This window comes from Protopterus annectens, chromosome 2.part0, assembly GCF_019279795.1.
Source record: "Protopterus annectens isolate FY-2018-M chromosome 2.part0, PAN1.0, whole genome shotgun sequence".
Taxonomy (NCBI): Eukaryota; Metazoa; Chordata; order Ceratodontiformes; family Protopteridae; genus Protopterus; species Protopterus annectens.
In genome coordinates this window covers 1,820,387,560-1,820,406,709 of record NC_056728.1, presented here as the reverse complement: position 1 = coordinate 1,820,406,709, position 19,150 = coordinate 1,820,387,560, and the positions used below count along the sequence as shown (strand labels likewise).

General features: G+C 45.6%; 1 protein-coding gene across 1 annotated transcript in view; it reads right to left on the bottom strand.

Annotated features, from left to right (window-relative positions):
• Positions 1–19,150, bottom strand: part of C9orf72 (C9orf72-SMCR8 complex subunit) — a 660,311-nt gene that overhangs the window by 444,958 nt on the left and 196,203 nt on the right. The window contains exon 4 of the mRNA XM_044061855.1: positions 4,389–4,461. Within this exon, the coding sequence (XP_043917790.1) occupies positions 4,389–4,461 (73 nt within the window). The remainder of the gene's footprint in view (positions 1–4,388; positions 4,462–19,150) is intronic.

Sequence of the window (19,150 nt, the reverse complement as noted above, 5' to 3'; positions counted from 1 at the left end):
ATTGTCCCACCAGGGGCTCCAATATACTAGACCTGGTCATTACCAACATGGGAGATAGATGCTCCCCACCAGTGGTCACCCCCTCATTGGTCAGGTCTGACCATAAGCAAATCACCCTTGACAGGTCTGACCATAAGCAAATCACCCTTGACATCCACATCCCACCCCCCCCCCCCAGTAAGGAAACCTCCTTAAAGAACTTCTCCAAAGCTAATTTCATGCTACTGAAGTCAGAAGTGACAAACTTCATGACACGCATGCAGACGGGATCTGAAAGTTCGACTGCAGAATCCTACAAATCCACTCGTGCATGAATCGTGCCATCCCAAATAGAACCAAGATGCTCTTCTCCAAAAAAAGGAAGGCAATTTGGTGGTCCCCTGCTATAAACAAACTCTACAACAGAAGGAAGAAACTGTTGCAGGAGAGAGGAAAATTCCAGGATGCAAAAAACTCCCTCACCAGCCTCAGTAAGAAGCTGAGGTCCCTCATAAAATCCTCAAAAGCTAGTTATGAAAATAAAATTGCCAAAGATTCCAAAGAAAACCACAAGACATTTTTAGTTATCTCAAGAATCTAAAGGGCAATGCTCAGCTCTGCTCTGAGCTACAACAGAATGGCATTAAATATACTAATCCCAAGGACATTTCTAATATCCCGGCAGATCGATTTAGTGCCAACTTCACCCCCCTCTCACCTCCTAAACGGCCCATCTCAATACCAAAAGACTGCCAAATTCCGGTAATCACGGCCACAAAAGTAGAAACCGCACTTTCCAAAGCTAAGAATACAGTATCCATGGGACCAGATGACATCCCAGGCTGTGTACTACATGAACTACAAAATGAACTGGCACCTCACCGAAGTGTCATGTTTAATCATAGCCTCACCTCAGGATTCGTGCCCACTGAGTGGCGCATAGCTACAGTTATCCCACTCCACAAGGGGGGATCCACCTTAGATCCCGGGAACTATTGTCCCATTAGTCTGACAAGCCTGGTCTGCAAGTGCATGGAACACATTATCATGGAACTTATAAACAAATCACTGGCAACCTTCAAACACTGGACCCCCCAGTTTGGGTTTGTGAAGGGCCGATCTTGTCTCCTGAATCTGAATGACTTTTTCAAATCAGTCTCCAGAGCTGTGGACGAGGGTAAGGTGGTCCACACAGCCTATCTGGACTTTACCAGGCCTTCAACACCATCCCCCACTCTGGAATCATAGATAAACTTACTAAACTGGGCATAAATCCCTACGTCACTCGATGGGTTGCCAAGCGGCTTACTGACAGAACCCAGACTGTAAAAGTAGCCAACTCCAAATCCAGCTCCAGACAAGTGACAAGTCGAGTACCTCAGGGTTCAGTCCTGGGACCACTCTTGTTTGGCATCTACTTCTCTGAAGTACAGGCCAACACTAAGGGACTCTAGCTAACAAAGTTCGCAGATGACTGCAAACTGGGAGCCATTATTGAATCCCCAAATTATGTGGATATTCTACAAAAGGGCCTTACAGAAACAGATGCCTGGTGCCAGAGCCATGGGCTCAAACTTAATGCCAAGAAATGTATAGTTATTCCCGTTGGAAAAAAAACATGTACCCATGAATTACCACATAGGTGGCAGTACACTAAACATCGAAAGTGTGATGAGAGACTTAGGGACACAGGTGGATAGTGGTCTCACTTTCGATAACCACATCGTCACAACAGTCAGGAAATCCTTCTATGTGGCACACCTCATCACTAAGGGCTTTTCATCCAGAAAAAAGGAGGTCATTGTCCCACTGTACTCATCCCTTATTAAACCCATTATAGAGTATAATGCCCCGTTTGGTATGTACCTCACAAGACATCTGCAACAGCTGGAAAGGACACAGAAATACCTCACTAAAAGAATCACAGGCCTAAAGCAGATGCCATATGCTGACCGTCTAAAAAAAACTCCAGCTCTCCAGCTATACTCTGTGGCATATCATCTACTCAGAGGCGATCTCTGCTTAACATACAAGGCCATGTCAAACCCTGAGCTGTTGGACATGCTCCACTTAAAGAAATCCCAATCCCTCAGAGCCACACGCTCCAGGGATCTAAACCCTGTCATCACAATGAACAAAACATGCTGGAGGGAAAGGTTCCTGACCCAGAGACTCTACATACTCTGGAATAGTCTGCCCATACATGTCAAGCAGAGTGCGTCCTTGGCCCTCTTCAAAAGGAACCTTGATGATTGGATGGGAGATAGGAAATTCACACTGGGGATCATGTCAGTCGCCCTGCTAGACAAGGGTCCAGAGAAGTAAATATTGTGGGAAAAAATATCCAGGGAATTGTTATGGCTAGGCTTGTATAGGCCCTAGGGCCGATAGCCTAGTACCAACCTATGAACCTATAAAGATAAAAAGGACCTCTTAGCAAGACAGATTTCTTCCCCAGAGAATCACTCTTTTGTAGAACAGACTTCCAGTGAATGGAAAGCAAAGTAACTCCCCGACCCTCTCTAAGCATAACTTGGATAAGTAAAAATAAATAAACCCTGGGTTTTGCCCCTCAAGATCTAACTAAAAGGAGTCGAAAGTAAGTAATAACTATTTGCTTTGATGAGCACTTATGAAATGGGATATTGTGGCTAGCCTAGAAATGATCCAGATCATCAATAGCATTGTATTGTATGTGAAACTGTGCAGACTGCGTCCTTCAATACTTGAGGAAATAAACCCAGACTGTTCCCAAGAAGGCCTGATAGTAAAACTAAAATTCAAATGCTTTGAGCACCAAATGCAAATACAGGATTCACTAGAGACAAGTCTAATGCTAGGATAGATCAAAAAAAAAAAAAAAAAAAAAAAAAAAAAGAGGGGAGGATGCTGCAGAGAAACCAAGTTAGATACGGACAGCATTAACTGAGTATACATTTGAAAGAACTTACAAGAAGCAGTTCTTGACAGACCCAGGCATGCTTAAGTCCTTGAAGTCACAAAGAGTGAGATTCAACCAAGTGAAACAACAGAAATGACAAATTCAAGTAGAAATGTATTTCTTTGGACCCAAACAATATATCATACATCTGGACTATGTCTGCTTGGTATCATCAATTTCTCTTTCTTCACAACATATTGCCCAAACTTCAATGCACCCACTGACATGTTATGACCAACACAGGCAGAGAACAGTCAAGACTATCTGAATGTATGTTTCTAAAAACCTGTTCTGACCTGAATTCCTGCAAAGCAAAGGTAAAGAAGGCTTTTCAGTTCATGGGATGATCTTTTGAAACATTTAAAGTTATTTGGAATCAGCTCCCCTGGCCTGAGCATTTTAGAGCATGATGTTAGCACAGAAGTGCAACACCAAATCCTGGAAATATGTCAATCTAACTGGCTTACCCGAAATTATTACTTTATGATACTGCAATTAGTACTCAAAGTGTGTGTGTGTGTGTGTGTGTGTGTGTGTGTGTGTGTGTGTGTGTGTGTGTGTGTGTGTGTGTGTGTGTGTGTTTGGTGGGCTTCTTGAATGCTGTGAGCATCTGGCTCAGGTTTGGGACTTGCTTAGAAGTTTATGTGAACATACTTGCGCAAAATTAACTCTTCTTGGGACTTTATGATGGAGATATTGCCTTTTTAGGCAAGAATATTATTACCTACAAGATCTATTTACTGGCTTATTGAACTTTTGAAGATGTTGCCTTATTTATGCCAGACTGTGGTACAGTTTTCCTCCTGTGCTCAAGAGTTTTACCCTTCAAATTTTTCTTTCTCTTTTTATTTATTTTAAAGAATTAAAACAAAAGTGTTTAGATTAAGAAAAAATATGGGGACTCTTTCTTTGTTGGGAACATTTCCTGATTAAATATGGGAAACATATGACAAAGTTGCTGTAAAAAGATAAAAAAAAACATGATTTCTCTAACCTTACTCACTAGGTATGTCACAGTGGAACTTCCATGCCTCCACTTAACATAAACCTGATCCCCTTTTGACGAAGGTAGGCTAGCCAAAAAATAGGTACTCCTTATTAATTTCCACTTGCCAGCTTCTCCATCACCACAGTCACTAAGGCTCCTTTCTCCTATGTCAGAGGGCTGGCCTACTGCATGAGACGTTGCTGAAGGATATGTAAATTGTTCCTGGCCTATCCACTAATGTTATGTTTATAATTTCCAGTGCTGTGATCTGCTAGTGGGTTTACCCAGTTAACAAGTGGGAAAACTACACAAACACACATTGCACGCAATCATATTTTCCACAGCAAATGGTAAGTTTAGTAAATTTAGAAAAAAATAGCTGTGGTAAATTAACAGAGAGGAAACTAGACTATCTTTCTAGGTGAACATGCTCACACATTCCAGTTTTGGACATGTACATAGAAGTATCTGAATAATTACCTTGTTAACTTTTTCTGCATTGCTTCCCACAACAACTGAGCAGCCACATGTCTGCAGGTGCGAACTGATGGCTCTGGAGAAAGAAGAAAAAGTCAGCTTAGTATAATATGCATACAGAATCACATCATGAACAGGTACAGGACTACTGAATACATTATAAAAATGAACAGAACATAAAGAAAACATTTTAATGAAAATATTCAAAGTATACTGTGTCTCCATCTCCTTACATAAGCAATTTACACTTAGCTGATAACTTCACATAAGCCAAGACACTGGCACAACCCATAGCAAATTTATCTTGGAAAAAAATTTCCTCCTTTTTTCCCTTATAATTAGTAACAGGAGGTTTCACTGTCACTGCACAAAAAGCCACAATTAATGGGTAAGACGTATTAGAGACACTTATTCCTTATGAAGCCATACTACTCAGTTCAGAGAATTATGTACTGGCAATCCATAAAATAGAAAGCACAGTTGTGTGTGTGTAGCTGCAACATCTCTCTGTTCAAAAGGTAGTACCCGCTTGTATCATGTTTAAAAATACATCAGGCACAAGTTCCAAAGCAGTTTCATCACCACTGGAGTTGTGTACTTTTTGAGGAAATGTGAGTACAGCTGTTGAATCATTAGTATTAACGACACTTGGTTTTATAATTGGAAAAAAACATCAAGAGGTGGCACAACAACTTTCAGCCATATGGGGTCAAAATAATCTAGATGAATTTCCATTCTCATCTACTGTAAGACTATCTAAATTATACCACAGTTAAGGCCAAGAACATCCTTCTCCCAGAGTTCTAGTCAAATATGCTGCTTTTACTGTGAAGTAAGAAGTGCAAGCTATTCACAGTATTAGTACAGTAAAGGGATGGGTATTTACATCTGTCTGATGGCACTCTGTACTGGCAAAAAGTTTTCAATATCAGTGGCAATGGCATGCATATAGCGATAACTGGCTGCATAATTAACAGACATAAAGCCAAAGCTACAGTGAGCATGTACACATCAGCATTTGAAGCCATGAGGTCTAACAGAAAAATGTCAGACAGAAATATCAAACAAATTTCCGAAGTAATTGTACAAGAAAAGGTAAAATAAGTCAATCCTTAACATTCCCAGCTAAATGAAAGATAAGGAAGATGCCACTGTCAAATGGTACACTACTGTGATGTGCAGTGGTACACTGCTCTGATGTGCAGTACAGAGCTCCACTACATATTTAATACAGCCAAACCTCTGGCAGCAGCAATACAGGCATAGATATTCGTAGTGCCACCATCACACTTTGACATCTAACAATGGATGGCGTGTGAAAAGCAAAAGATTAATCTACCAAACCATTCCTGTGAAGGACAAGAGATGAGATCCGCCAGTCTTTTGCAGAAAAATGTATAAGGTTTGCAACAGATTAAAGCCTGCAATTCTGAACCCTTCTAACTGAAGCAACAGCTAAAGCTCTTTTTCAGAACAGGAAAATCAGCAGGGCACATTTTAGAAATGGAACAGCTGCCTGCACCATCTTCTATTTGAAGACAAGTCTACCTGTACAACTTGCTGATTACAGAAGTCCTTCTCAGGCCACAGTAGAAGGTATTCCTGAAAAAGGAAAAATCCCCTGAAAAAAGGCAATACGGAAGGCCCAAGGTGGTGGTGGTGGTGGGGTGTTAATGCAAGGGAGACTTTACTGCAGCAGTGACTGCTACAGTAAATCTCTACTGTTGTGGTGAATGATTTCCCCAGCATCGAAGAAAGACAGACTTCATTCTAGGGACATACAAAGCTCTGAAGTCTGTCCAGATCAGTGGATGTCTGCCTACAGGTAAAACTGCAGTAGTGATCCTTGCACTCTTTTTATGGCAAGTGTGCTCATACAGTTGTAATTTCCAGTAATGATAACAACAGGTCTTCCTTTCAAAAGCTATCTACAGTTCTCTTATTTCAAACTTATTTTCATTTGAATGCATGCATTCATTCATTCATTCAGTTTCCTGTTGCTTGGTGTCTGTATACTGTTCTCCATGAGTCATAATGACTGTCAAGAGTACTACAGCAGTGTCCTGGCCACAGAACTAAGATGGACAAAAATGCACCCTGCAAGACTGAAATGGCAAAACTGCGTTATCTCCTTGAGAATGTGTCTAGCATACAACATCTTGAAAAGGTATGGATGATGAATAAGTGGCTGCATCACAGTACCTGTTTTTGGTGGAGTCATCTTCCTTGGGCTCTTACAGTTCTTGTAAGAGTTTCTCAGGCAAAGTATGACATATGTGGTCACAGTCTAAAACCTGCTGGAGTCATGAAAGGCATAACCAAACTGGCCAGCATCTTGAATACTTACCACCTTAACTCCTTTTTGAGTGGCAAAAATGAGCAATACCACCTTTATTAGTAGGAAAAGATATTGCTGCCCATGTTTCCCCGGCTATCAATAAATCCTCGTCTTGTGGAACCTGGACAGGGTAATCATGAGGACAGAGGCATGTATACCTTTAGGATCATCCCTTGATGGCAACTGGGTATCTCTGACGACTGAAGAGATTTTTTTGAGGAATAGATAGTCTGGGCTCACTTTTATCCAGAACTTGCATAGCGGAAAATAAATATTCAAGACTGGCTTTCAGAAAAAGAATCCAAGCTGCATCGGCAAGGGAAAAATGTACTACAGTACCCTCAACTCCATCTGGGTAGGGATCTATATAATGCAGTTATCTGGTAGGGGGAAATGTAGATGCTCTTCAATTAAAGGTTGCCAAGACCAGAGATAACCTCTATTTGGTAAATGTGCTGGTAGTAGCAAACAGTCCAGAAAGCAAAGAGGTGAACAGAAAATATTTAATCACTCCAATACATCTTGGGAAGCTTCTGTATTCCTTGCAAATTGGGATATGGACATAATTATCCTTTTATGTCCATGGTGCCATAAAAAAATCAGATAAAAGCAGAAGAGGCTTCAAGGCCTTCAGAACTTCTTTATGGTAAGGAATTTAATCTGGAGAATACCACAAATGGCCCCCAAAGTTCATTTTTTTCTAGACACCAGGAAGAATATGGAATAAAACCCTGTCTTCTCCCCCTCCAGAGAGACTACGCTATAGAGTAGGGGGACAGCAATTGATTTAACGCAGGGACCACTAAAGCTTATTGTTCCATGTGTAGAAGTGGCATTTCCATGAAAGGTGGGAAAGACATGAACTTGGTTTGGCTCTCTAGTAATACCCTCCCCAACCTTAAGATCTGAAAAACAGTCTTTCTCCTACCAAGAGTGTAGGTGTGTGGCGAAGGAGGGACAGGAAGAGGCTGAGGGAGATAACCCTCGACTAATAAATTACAGTTGGGTAAATCATATCATAACAGTAGATGTCCCTAGCTACAATGTTGCAGTATTCATTACATTAGGGATCTCCTGCCAAGGGCGGCCTGATGTCTGGCCAGTATACCAATGCCTTAGGTTGTTTTAAGGTAAACAGTACGTCACACATATGCTCTTTGTGTAGCATAGGGCATAAAAGGTGATGTCTGGACGTACCATCTTCAAAACTGACAGCCCCAGTAGGAACACTAGTCCAAGGAAAAGAAAAGGTAATCAGTACATCCAGAAGACCAATGGACCTGGTGGAAGGGAGTGAATACTGCAACAGTGAAGAGAAGGACATCTACCATTATGATAAGATTTTACACAAAAGTATTTTCGGAGTCAAAAGGGTTATCTCCCACAACCTCTTACGGAGAGTGCCAAAGCTCAGGAAGAAACTTGGGTGGAGGAAGGACCAGCAGAGTCCTCTAGGAAGCCATGAAGGATCGCCCTAGCAAAACCACTTCTAGCTCTGGACCTTCCATCCAACTTCTAGTGAATGGTAAATACATGCACAGAAGATCAGGTAGCTGCCTCAAGAACAGAGTTAGTATCCAAACCCATGAAAAAAGCAGCAGAAGAAGCCACAGCTCTAGCAGAATGAGGCATTACATCCGAGTGACGCCTCCAGGTGCATCTGCAGTTACCACCTACTGCTCCTCTAGGCGTCAAATATTGCTTGTTCATATTTGCATTAATAATTCCAAAACCATGTCCTGTACAAGGTATCAGAATATTTTATCTTGAAGCATACATGGTGGCAAACACAATTGTATTGATATTTGACCCACGTCAATGAGTATTTGTTAGAACTGTAAGGTGATAACTTTATTTTTTAAAGGCTCAAGCCACGCCCACTAGGAGCTAAAGGTGCACAATCAAAAGAGCTGTACTGGAGAGAATAAGGAAGACTCTTACTATGAAAGGAATAACAAAACAAAATAGCTTTATAGAGATCCAAGAAGAAATAATTTGCTTGGATACAGTTAATCTTAAGGACCTAGGATTAAATGAAACAAATAGCTGATCACAATAGTCTTAGTCTTATCCAAATAAAATGTGAGTTGTCTGTGCACATTCAACATGTGCAGCACCTTCTCACTGGCAGACTGCAGAGAAGGGAAAAAAGTGAGCAAATGAAAAGACTGATTAAGGGACAACTCATTCTCCACCTTGGGCATAAAAGAAGGATTAGTATGGCAAAGACACCCTGTTCTTATGAACCACCAAAAGAGGAGGACAAGCCATAATTGCTTGAAGCTCGGACACAAATTTGGCAGAAGTAAGAGCTAACAAAAGTACAGCCTTCCAAGATGAATGTTACAAGGAAGCTGAAGCTGCAGGCTCAAAAGGAGCCTAAGTCAATTTTTCCAGAACAAAATTAAGATCCCAAGGAGGAGGAACAGGCTTCCTGGGAGACCTAATGTGAATTATACCTTTAAAGAATCATTTAGCTTCAAATCTAGAAGATAAAAGGAGGAGATAAAGGCAGACAGCCAGAAACAGCTGATAAGTGAGCCTTAGCAAAAGAATAAGCCAACCCTGCATTGAGCAATTCACACAGATAAGACAGAACCAAAGGAACATCCAAAGAAAGTGGATCCAGGTTATGAAAAAAAGACACCAAATGGAAAACCACTTCTATTTGGATAAGTAGTATTTCCTAGTATTGGGTTTCCTGGCCTTCTGCAGGACCCTAAGTACGTCTTCAGAAAAAAAGGTGTCTACAGAATCAAAATCCTATTGCCCACAGTGTCAGCTGAAAAGTGAACAGGTGGGAATGAATGAGAGATGCTTTGTCGTATGTGAGTAGATCCATCCTGTGAGGTAACTTGTATGACTGCCTGTAGCTAAATGCAGAAGAACAGGGAACCAATGCTGTCTTGCCAAAAGGGAGTCACCAAGATTTTGGGGGAATCCTGCTGAATTTTGAACAGGACTTTTAGATCAAGGGGAAGGGGAGGACAAGAGTAAAGAAACATCCCCTTCCAAGAAAAGGTTAGGGCATCCAGCTTCCAAACCAGAGGACCTGGGACTCTGGCACAAATAGAATAAGTTGTCTGTTCAGTGGAGAGGCAAAAAAATCTATTTGAGGAGTACCTCACTGGTGGACAGTGTCCAGAAACACATCCCTGTGAAGCATCCATCCCTGGGATTGAGTTAAGTATCTGATTAGAGTGTCCGCCACAATATTTTGACCTGAAGGAATATAAACTGCTTGAACAGTGACTTGATACTGGATAGCAAGATCCCACACCAGGAGTATCAACCGGCAAAGAAGATAAGATCTTGTCCACCCCCCGCCCTGTTTGTTTATATACCACATCACTGTGGTATTCTCGGTAAATACCTTGAGAAGTCCCTAGCAGAAAAGAGGATAAAAAGCCTAAAGCGCCAGCAGAAGAGCTCTCATCTCTTTGATATTGATGCTCTCTTTCTGTTGAAGAGGTGACCACACCCCCTGCACCTTTAGGCAGCCAAAAGCTGCTCCCCATGCCATGTCTTAAGCATCTGTGAACAGCTCCTGAGAGGGAAGAGCGGGATGAAATGGGAGCCCTGGATTTACAGACAACTGATAGAGCCACCAGTGAAGTTCTTTCTTGAGACAAGGTAGAAGAGAAACTACAAATTCTACGGGATGCAGATGATGAAGCCAAACTAACTTCAGAAACCACTGAAACTTTCTCATGTGGAGATTGGCCAGAGTGAGCGCAGGGATGGTGGATGCCACGAACCCCAGAACTCTCAGAAATTTCCTGGCTGTTAAAGACGTCAAAGGAAGAGGAATTTGAAAGAAGGAAATGAGTGTTAAGACCTTGGGAGAAGGCAGTGATACCAAAATAGGCAGAGTCTATATCCTGCATCCCAGAAAAACATAGTCTTGAGAAGGCGTCAGAAAAGACTTTTTGAAGTTTATTGTGAACCCTAGGCTTTGCAGAGCCGAAATGTCAAAATGAAGTTTTTGCAACAGGATCTCTGGAGAGGATGCCAGAAATAGAAGGTTGTCCAAGTATGAAAATACCTGGACCCCCTGAATTCTGAAAAAAGCAATCACGGCAGCGAGGCATTTGGTGAATACCCTTGGGGCAGTAGAAAGGCCAAAGGGCAAAGCAGAGAACTTAAAATGCCAAGTAACAACAGAAAAATGTAAAAACTTCCTGAAAAGCGGATGAACTGGAATATGGAGATAAGCATCCTCAAGATCCAGAGACACCATATACGGCTGAGGAAGAAGAAGAGGGAACAAAGTCTGAAGGGACAACATTCAAAAGGAGAGCACCTTCAGAACGGTGTTTAGATGAGAGAGGTCTGGAATTGGTCTACAAGTACCCTCTTTCCCGGGCACTAGAAACATCTTGGTATAAAAATTCCTCCCCCTTTGAGACACAGGCACCTCCTGAATAGTACCCTGAGCCAAAAGATCCTGAAGCATCTCTGAAAAGAATGATAACTGTTCCTGAGGGGGCTGAAGCATACCCATGAAAGGGGAAAGGGATTTCCAGACCATGAAATATCTCTGGTGAATAAAGGACACTACCCAGGAATCCTGAGTAATCTGTAGCCAAGCAGGAAGAGAGAGAGGAAGAGGTGAAGAGAAAGAGGAAAGTGGCTGGGAAGAATAGGATAGTTAGGTAGCACCTGGTTTACTTGGAAAAGGAGACTTCTGAGGATCCTGCCACCCTTTTTACGCTTAGGAGGAGGATGAGATTGCCATAGAACAAAAGCTGGCTTACTAGGGTAATTTCTCTTAAATTTAGGCACAGGAGAAACAAATTAGAAGTTATGTACTCACCATAACGTTCCATCTGAGTAGGTGTATTCATTTGTCTGCAACCTGTGGGTTATGGATCCGATATCGGATCCGAACCGGCATGGTTTTCCAGCTATGGATCCGAGCTCTCAGCTCCTCCCCTCACCCATAATGCCCTGCTCTCCCTACATGACCTCAGATCGAGTTTGCCATCAATAGAAAAATACCCTAGAAAGGGTAACACATAATATGCAGGAAACTGACAAGGCCAGGGGGATAGGAGGGCGGGATGGTTGCAGACAAATGAATACACCTACTCAGATGGAACGTTATGGTGAGTACATAACTTCTAAATCTGAAGTAGGAGATTCATTTGTCTGCAACCTGTGGGACAGAGTCCCCAGCTACCTGAATCTTGGGCGGCCATCATGGAAGGATATTCCGGAGCACCGCGGAGCCAAAAGATGCTCTACCTCTAGATGTAATATCCAACTTGTAGTGGGAAATAAAGGTATGAGATGAAGCCCAAGTGGCTGCTGAACAAATATCATCCTAGCTTTAAAGGCCGCTGAAGTAGAAACTGACCGGGTTGAATGGGCATGTACTCCCTCCGGTCGGGCCTTCCAGAAGCTTGATAAGCCAATAAGATGCACTGCGAAATCCAGCGTGATAAGGAGACTTTGGAAATTGGTTTACCCAAATTGAATTTAGCAAAGGAAATAAACAACTGGTCGGATTGCCTATGACCAGCTGTCCTGTTCAGATAAAATCTAAGTTGCCTGTGAACATCTAAGGAATGTAGCTTGTATTCACCTTTGTTTTGATATTTAGGAAAGAAAACAGGGAGGTTAATGTATTGATTAATATTTGCTTCAGAAGCTACCTTAGGAAGAAAGGACGGATTGGTCCTGAGGTATACACGGTCCGGATGAAAGACCAAGTAAGGAGGCTTGACGGATAAGGCTTGAAGTTCTGAAACTCTCTTGGCTGAGGTAATGGCTACTAAAAAGGCCGTCTTGAAAGATAGAAATTTCAGATCTACCGTAGCCGCAGGTTCGAAGGGGGGAGCGGTCAAGGCCTGAAGAACCAAAGAAAGGTCCCAAGGAGGAACCACTTGCTTTACAGGGGGTCTGAGGAGAAAAGTACCTTTTAGGAAAATCTTACACAATTTGGCAGACATCAGTGGACTGGAGTCTTGACCAATATGATAGTGAGAAATTGCCGCAAGTTGTACTTTGACCGTAGAACTGCTGGCACTATCATTAAAAAGAGTGGTTAGGAAGTCAAGCACCAGAGGAAGAGGAACTGTGAAGGGGTCTAGACCTTGCCGCTCCGCCCAAATGGAGAACCGTTTCCACTTGCTGCGGTAAACTTTCCTGGTAGATGGTTTATGAGCCGCTACCAGGATGGCCTTAACTGGAGACGAAATACCGGGAGTCCTGATCAGGAGTGGAACTGGAGCAGCCAAGCAGTCAGCTTCAGGTTGTCCAGATTCGGGGCTGATAGATGGGACGGGTGAGATATCAGATCCGGGATGGGATCTAGAATCCAAGGAGGATTCACTGAGTGAGACCTTAGGAAAGGGAACCAGATCTGTCGAGGCCAGAATGGGGCAATGAGAATCATTCTGCACCCCAACCGAGAGGCTTTCTGAAGAACTTGAGCATCAGAGGCAAAGGGGGGTAAGCATAAAGAAGACCGGGGGGCCAAGCATGCACCAGAGCGTCTCTTGGGGTATCTCCGGGAGGAGGGATTAGAGCGAAAAAACTGTCGCACTTGGTGTTTGAGGGAGACGCAAAAAGATCGCAACAAGGAGTTCCCCACCGTGCGAAGATGCGTTTCGCTACCTGAGCATTGGGAGACCACTCGTAAGGGGAGAGAATGGTGCAACTGAGTTAGTCCGCAAGGATGTTGGACCGACCCGGAATATGCGTTGCGATGAGAAAGCGGTAGGTGGAGATTGCCCATTCCCACACTCTCATGGCTTCTCGACAAAGAGGGTAAGACCTGGTTCCCCCCTGTTTGTTGATATACCAGACGACAGACATGTTGTCCGACTGAATTGCAATAGTTCCCAAGGGAAGAAAGGCCTGTAGTGCTTGCAACGCTAAGAGCACTGCTCTCATCTCTAGAACATTAGTATGCAGTAAGGTCTCTGAATCGTTCCACGTGCCTTGGACCATCCGGCCTGCAAAATGCCCCCCCCACCAGAGGCGGGAGGCGTCCGTAGTCACCGTGGCGAGAGGGGGAGAAGCACAAAAGGGGCGGCCTCCGTGGAGATCTTGTGAGTGGAGCCACCACAGGAGGGACCGCTTGCAAGCCTTGCTGATCGCAATGGGATGATGCATAGGAAGAGCAAGATAAGACCACTGAACTAGGAGTGTCCATTGAAGGACCCGCATATTGAACCTGGCGAGAGGAAGAAGAGCTATCGCTGCTGCCATGGACCCTAGAGCCCTCAGGACCAACTCCGCCGGAACTGAGCTGGAGTGGAGGATGGCCCGCACCTGGAGCTGCAGATTCTGAATTCTGTCCGCAGTGAGGAAGGCTCTTAACTGTCTCGTGTCTAACCTGGCACCTATAAAATCTATGAATTGCATAGGGGCTAGGTTGGACTTTTCTACATTTATTGTGATGCCCAGACGGGGAGCTAGATGGAGAAAGGAATCTCGCGCCAATAACAGTAGATGCCTTGTTGGAGCGGTGAGGAGCCAGTCGTCCAGGTTAGGGAAGACCTGTACCCCCTGAAGCCTCAGGTGGGCCGCTACCACTGCTAATACTTTGGTGAACACCCTGGGGGCTGTGGTGAGACCAAAGGGAAGGACCCTGAATTGGTAGTGACTGGCTCCCAGCCGGAAGCGGAGAAACCTCCTGGAGCGTCTGTCCATTAGAATGTGGTAGTACGCATCCTTGAGGTCTATAGAGCACATCCAGTGATTTTCTCCCAGAAGGGGGAGAATGGACTGCAAGGTAACCATTCGGAACTTCTCCTTGGGAACTGCCAGGTTCAGGAGAGAAAGGTCTAAAATTGGTCTTAGATCCCCCGTCTTTTTTGGCACTAAAAAGAACCTGGAGTAGAACCCTGATCCGATCTGGTCTGGGGGGACAGGCTGGATGGCTCTTTTCTTTAACAGATGGCCAATTTCTGCTAAAGCGGCCTCCCACTGACCAGGTGGAACGTCGGGGAGGGACTTCAATTTTGGGATCTGATGAAATTAAATGTGGTATCCTCTGGATATGATGCGGAGGACCCAGCGGTCTGATGTTATGGACTCCCATGCTGCTAGGTGCTCCGAAAAACGTCCCCCGACTGCCTCCAGAGTGGAGCAGCCGGGCAACCCTTCAGGGCTGCTGCGCGGGCCGTTCAGAGAAAGGTTCTCTGGACCCGAAGTTCCTGGGAGCCCCTCTGCCCCTGGGGCGGCGTCCTCCCTGTCCTCCTCTGCCACGGAAAGACTGGTTGTCCGGAGCGGGTTGGGACTGCTGCGACTTCCGGAACCACATCTTCTTCTGGCCCTTTTGGTTCTTAGAATAGGGCCTCTGGGGCACAGAGAAGCGGATTCCGACGGCAGACAGCGTCTTCCCGTCCTTCTCGCTCTGGGTCAAAGTATCGCGAACAGTTTTGCCAAAAAGGGCAGAACCATCGAAGGGAGCGTTCGCGAATGACACCTTGAAGGGCTCCGTGAAATTGCAATGGCGGAGCCAGGCCTGACGTCTAGTAACTAGGCCTGTCCCTGCAGCTCTAGCGGCTCCCTCCGTAGCATGGGACAGTAACCGCATAGAGGTATTAGTCATGGACCTGAGAGTGGCCATACGGGTGGAGTGCAATAGTTTGTCCTCCTCCGACATGGACTCTGGGGGGGATGCAGCGTATTCCTTGATAAGATCACGCTGCATCCTAATCACATGTGCCAAGTAGTTCAGCGCCCTCACTGAAAAGGTCACTGAACTAAACATTCGCTTCCCCAAGCGGTCCATCATCCGAGACTCCTTGCTCGGGGGGGGGTGGACAGAGGGTATCTCCTGAGCAAGTTCACTCTTTGTGGCTGCCGCCGTCAACATGGCATCTACCGGAGGCCCCTTACTCCAGTGGGCACGGTCAGCCAGGGAACTAAGGATACGGTCTGGCCTTTTTGGGATTGGCTCCATGGTGTCCGGATCCTTCCACGCCCTGGTGGTAATCAGGTCCACCAGGGGGTCGGCAGGAGGGGACACCCAAGAGGTAGACGGGCCCGCTTCAAATGCCTCCAAGAACACGGACTCGTCCGAAGAAGACTTGGGGGCAGACTACCCCCCCCCTTATGCGAAGCATTTCCATGATGTCTCCAAAGGAGACATCCTCGGGGGGTGATCTTGGGGAGCCTTCCCCTTCCTCCAAATCAAAATCAGTGTCTTCTGTGAGAGACTCGGGGGAGTCTATGTGCCTCCTTTTGCACGTATGCTTGCGAGGGGCATCCTCAGGGGGGCTGTCAGAGGACCCCTCGCAAGCGGTGTCATGTTCCAAAGGAACAACTTGGGGCAAAGGAGCGGGCTGTCCCAGTGGCCGGATGGTGGAAGCCTGGCCCAGTGCAGATGGAGCGCGGGACGGAGCCGAAGCAAGTGCCGGGGGTCCAGAAACCCTCAACAGGGCCCTCTTCACTACATCAAAAGCCGAGGGGGAGCCAACCTCGACCAAAGGATCCGATAATCAGCTCCCCCTCGGATCCGAAGAGTGGATCGGAGCCGGCACCGAAGCACTTGGATCAGAGGGGCCAGTGCGCTCCGACACTGACGGCGCCGAAGGAGCACTGATCCCCCCAGATCCGAAGCTCGGATCCAGGCTCCGAGAGGTCGGATCCGAAGCACTCGAGGGCAGGGTCGGATCTGAAGTACCCAGTACTATCGGCGCCGACCCACCCCCGGCTCCGAAGCTGCTCGGCTCCAACTGCTCCGAACCCGGGTAGCGGGTCGGAGAAGGAGCTATAGGTTTAAAGAAAGGGGTCGAGCTCCCCCCCAGAGGGGGGGGGAGGCAGGAGCACTCCCATCTGCATCTGGGCCTGGATGAACCTTCTCATCATCCGGTCCAGATCAGCATCAGATAAACTGTACGTGGATCTCGACGAGGCTACCGAGGTAGGCCTTGAGTGCCTCCTCGATAGCCTCGACGGAGATCGGGTCTCCTCCTCCTCAGGTCCCGGTGAGAAGCACACTGGAGACCGGAGCCGAGGAGGGGGAGAACCAGCAGACAAGGAGGCCGGAGGAGAAGCCCGCTTGGCAGGCGGGGCTGAAACAGAGGTCTCGGCCCGCTGCTTGTGGTGCTTCCCCCTCCGGTCCTTTTTTCTTGCTTCCCTCTCCTCCAAACCACTAGAGGGAGGTTGAGTCCCAGGTGGAGGAGGGGGAGCAGGAGAGGAGGAACCGTGAACCGGTACCCCTGAAGGAGCGGTGGCGAGCCGAGTCCGGGGGCAAAAGTCCCGCCAGGACCAGCTTCGACCTCCGCTCCCTCAATGCCCTGGGGTTGAACCCTGCACAAATGGAACATCCAGAAGTGAGGTGTTCAACCCCAAGGCATCGAACGCTCCGAGTGTGGCCATCAGCAGGGGAAAGCTTATGGCCACACTCGGAGCACTTCGAAAAGAAAGCCTTAGGGGGTTCAGACATCCTAAGGATACTACTACTACTTTTTTTTTTTTTTTTTTTTGCAAATTAAAAAAAGTAAAGGCTAACTAGCCAAAGAAACACAGGCCCAAACACACACTACACACCAGCGAGGGGAGAGATAACTAAAAGTTATAAAAGTTATTAAAACTTAAAAACTTTAAGCTATAAAGATAGGGAACCTACAACTTTCACACAAAACTAACTAAAAATTTTTAAATTTAACAGTGAAAAAGGTAATAACACTTAGCTGAAGAGCTCTGAAAATCCAATCTGGTCACCAGCGCGGCAAACTAGATCTGGGGTCATGTAGGGAGAGCAGGGCATTATGGGTGAGGGGAGGAGCTGAGAGCTCGGATCCATAGCTGGAAAACCATGCCGGTTCGGATCCGATATCGGATCCATAACCCACAGGTTGCAGACAAATGAATCTCCTACTTCAGATCATACGTTTTAAGTTCCTGTAAGCCTTGCCCTTATCCTGAATTACTTTAACATAGCAGCAAGCAGCTTCACCAAATAAGTGTTTATTATCAAGAGGGGCATACATCAACTTAGCCCTAATATCATCAGGCAAAGGTTGAAGTTGAAGCCAAGAATACCTGCTCATTGGTGACCCAAAAGCAGCAACCCTGGAAGAAGTATCTGCTGCATAACTACGCTTGATGGAATGACTAGCCACCTAGAAGGAAGTCCCTAATGGGGAAAGGGCAGAAGGTTTACCCTCAGCGTCTAGAAAAATAGAAATAACCTGAAAGGCCTGGGATAGGACAGCCAACAAATACATGGACATATAGGTCTGATAATGAACAGCCCTAAAAGCCAAGGCAGCAGAGGCATAAACCTTCTTACCTAGCCTTTCTATGGTCCAGCTATTGAGGGCTTGTCAGAAGTCCAGACACTACTGAGGGGTCAGCAGGACACTTGTACAAAAATTTACAGTCCTCAGGGCACCCTATAGAATGTATCAGGTTTCTTGGGAGCAGGGGGCTGAAAGTCTAGAGCCTTAGAAGCAATGGAAACTGCATCCAACAAGGTAGCCAGAACAGAAAGAACAGCAGAAGGTTTAGGAGAATCCATCTGCAGCAACTCATAACATTTTTTATGTATGTAAGAAACTCAGCACAATCCCATTTACAGAACTACATTATCCTGGAGATCATGTCCCCAAAAAAATCTCTTCAAAAGGAGTAACAGGACTGTTAGATTGCTCTTTCTCTGATCCACAGTCCGTAGGCGAGGGAATCTAAGAACAATAAGCAAAGGATTCCTCATCCGAATCTGGCACCTCCTCAGAAGAATCCTGTTCCCTGGGTCTTTTTAGGGGAGTAGAGGATGGGGGGGGGGGCTGGAACAGAATCTTCCTCAGGAGGTTTCAATGCCCTCAAAGCACTAAACAAACCCTATGTGAAGGCCTGACACTCACTTTGTGGATCCTTAGGAGCAGGAGTAATATATTTAGTCTTTTGCTTTTTCTTCAATGGGTTGTCCATCTTATAAAATTTGGAAGGCTCTGACTCAGGACGACATTCAACAATGGTAGTAGGGACTTCTTCTCTGACTAAAATTTGAGGAACACACATAGGCCCCTCGGAGATAATCAGCCATGGTTCCCCCTGAACGTCTGAAGTGAATGTCTGCAATGCCTCCTCAGACGTGTTTAAAGTCAGATTCCTGCTGGCCTCCAACCAGGTTGTGGCAGAGGAATCCATTGATAAAGCCAGGTGAAACTCTGGGCATTCACTTGCCCTGAGAGAGATGTCTTGCGGAGGCTGAACAACAGAAGATTACAGCCTAAGCTTCATGGCCTTCATCTTCACTGATAGCTGCCCCTCAGAATGGGAAGTTCCCTCCATCATGCCTTTCGCAAGAAGCTTAGGACAGTGGTTTTCAAGATAAATCACCAAAGAAGAGAGTCTACTACAAAGGGTTTTATGTACAAAGGCCTGACAGATGAAAACAGGATGTATGGTTGTGTGAGGTGCTAAGGCAAAACAGACAGTGTTCATGGCAGTCTTTATG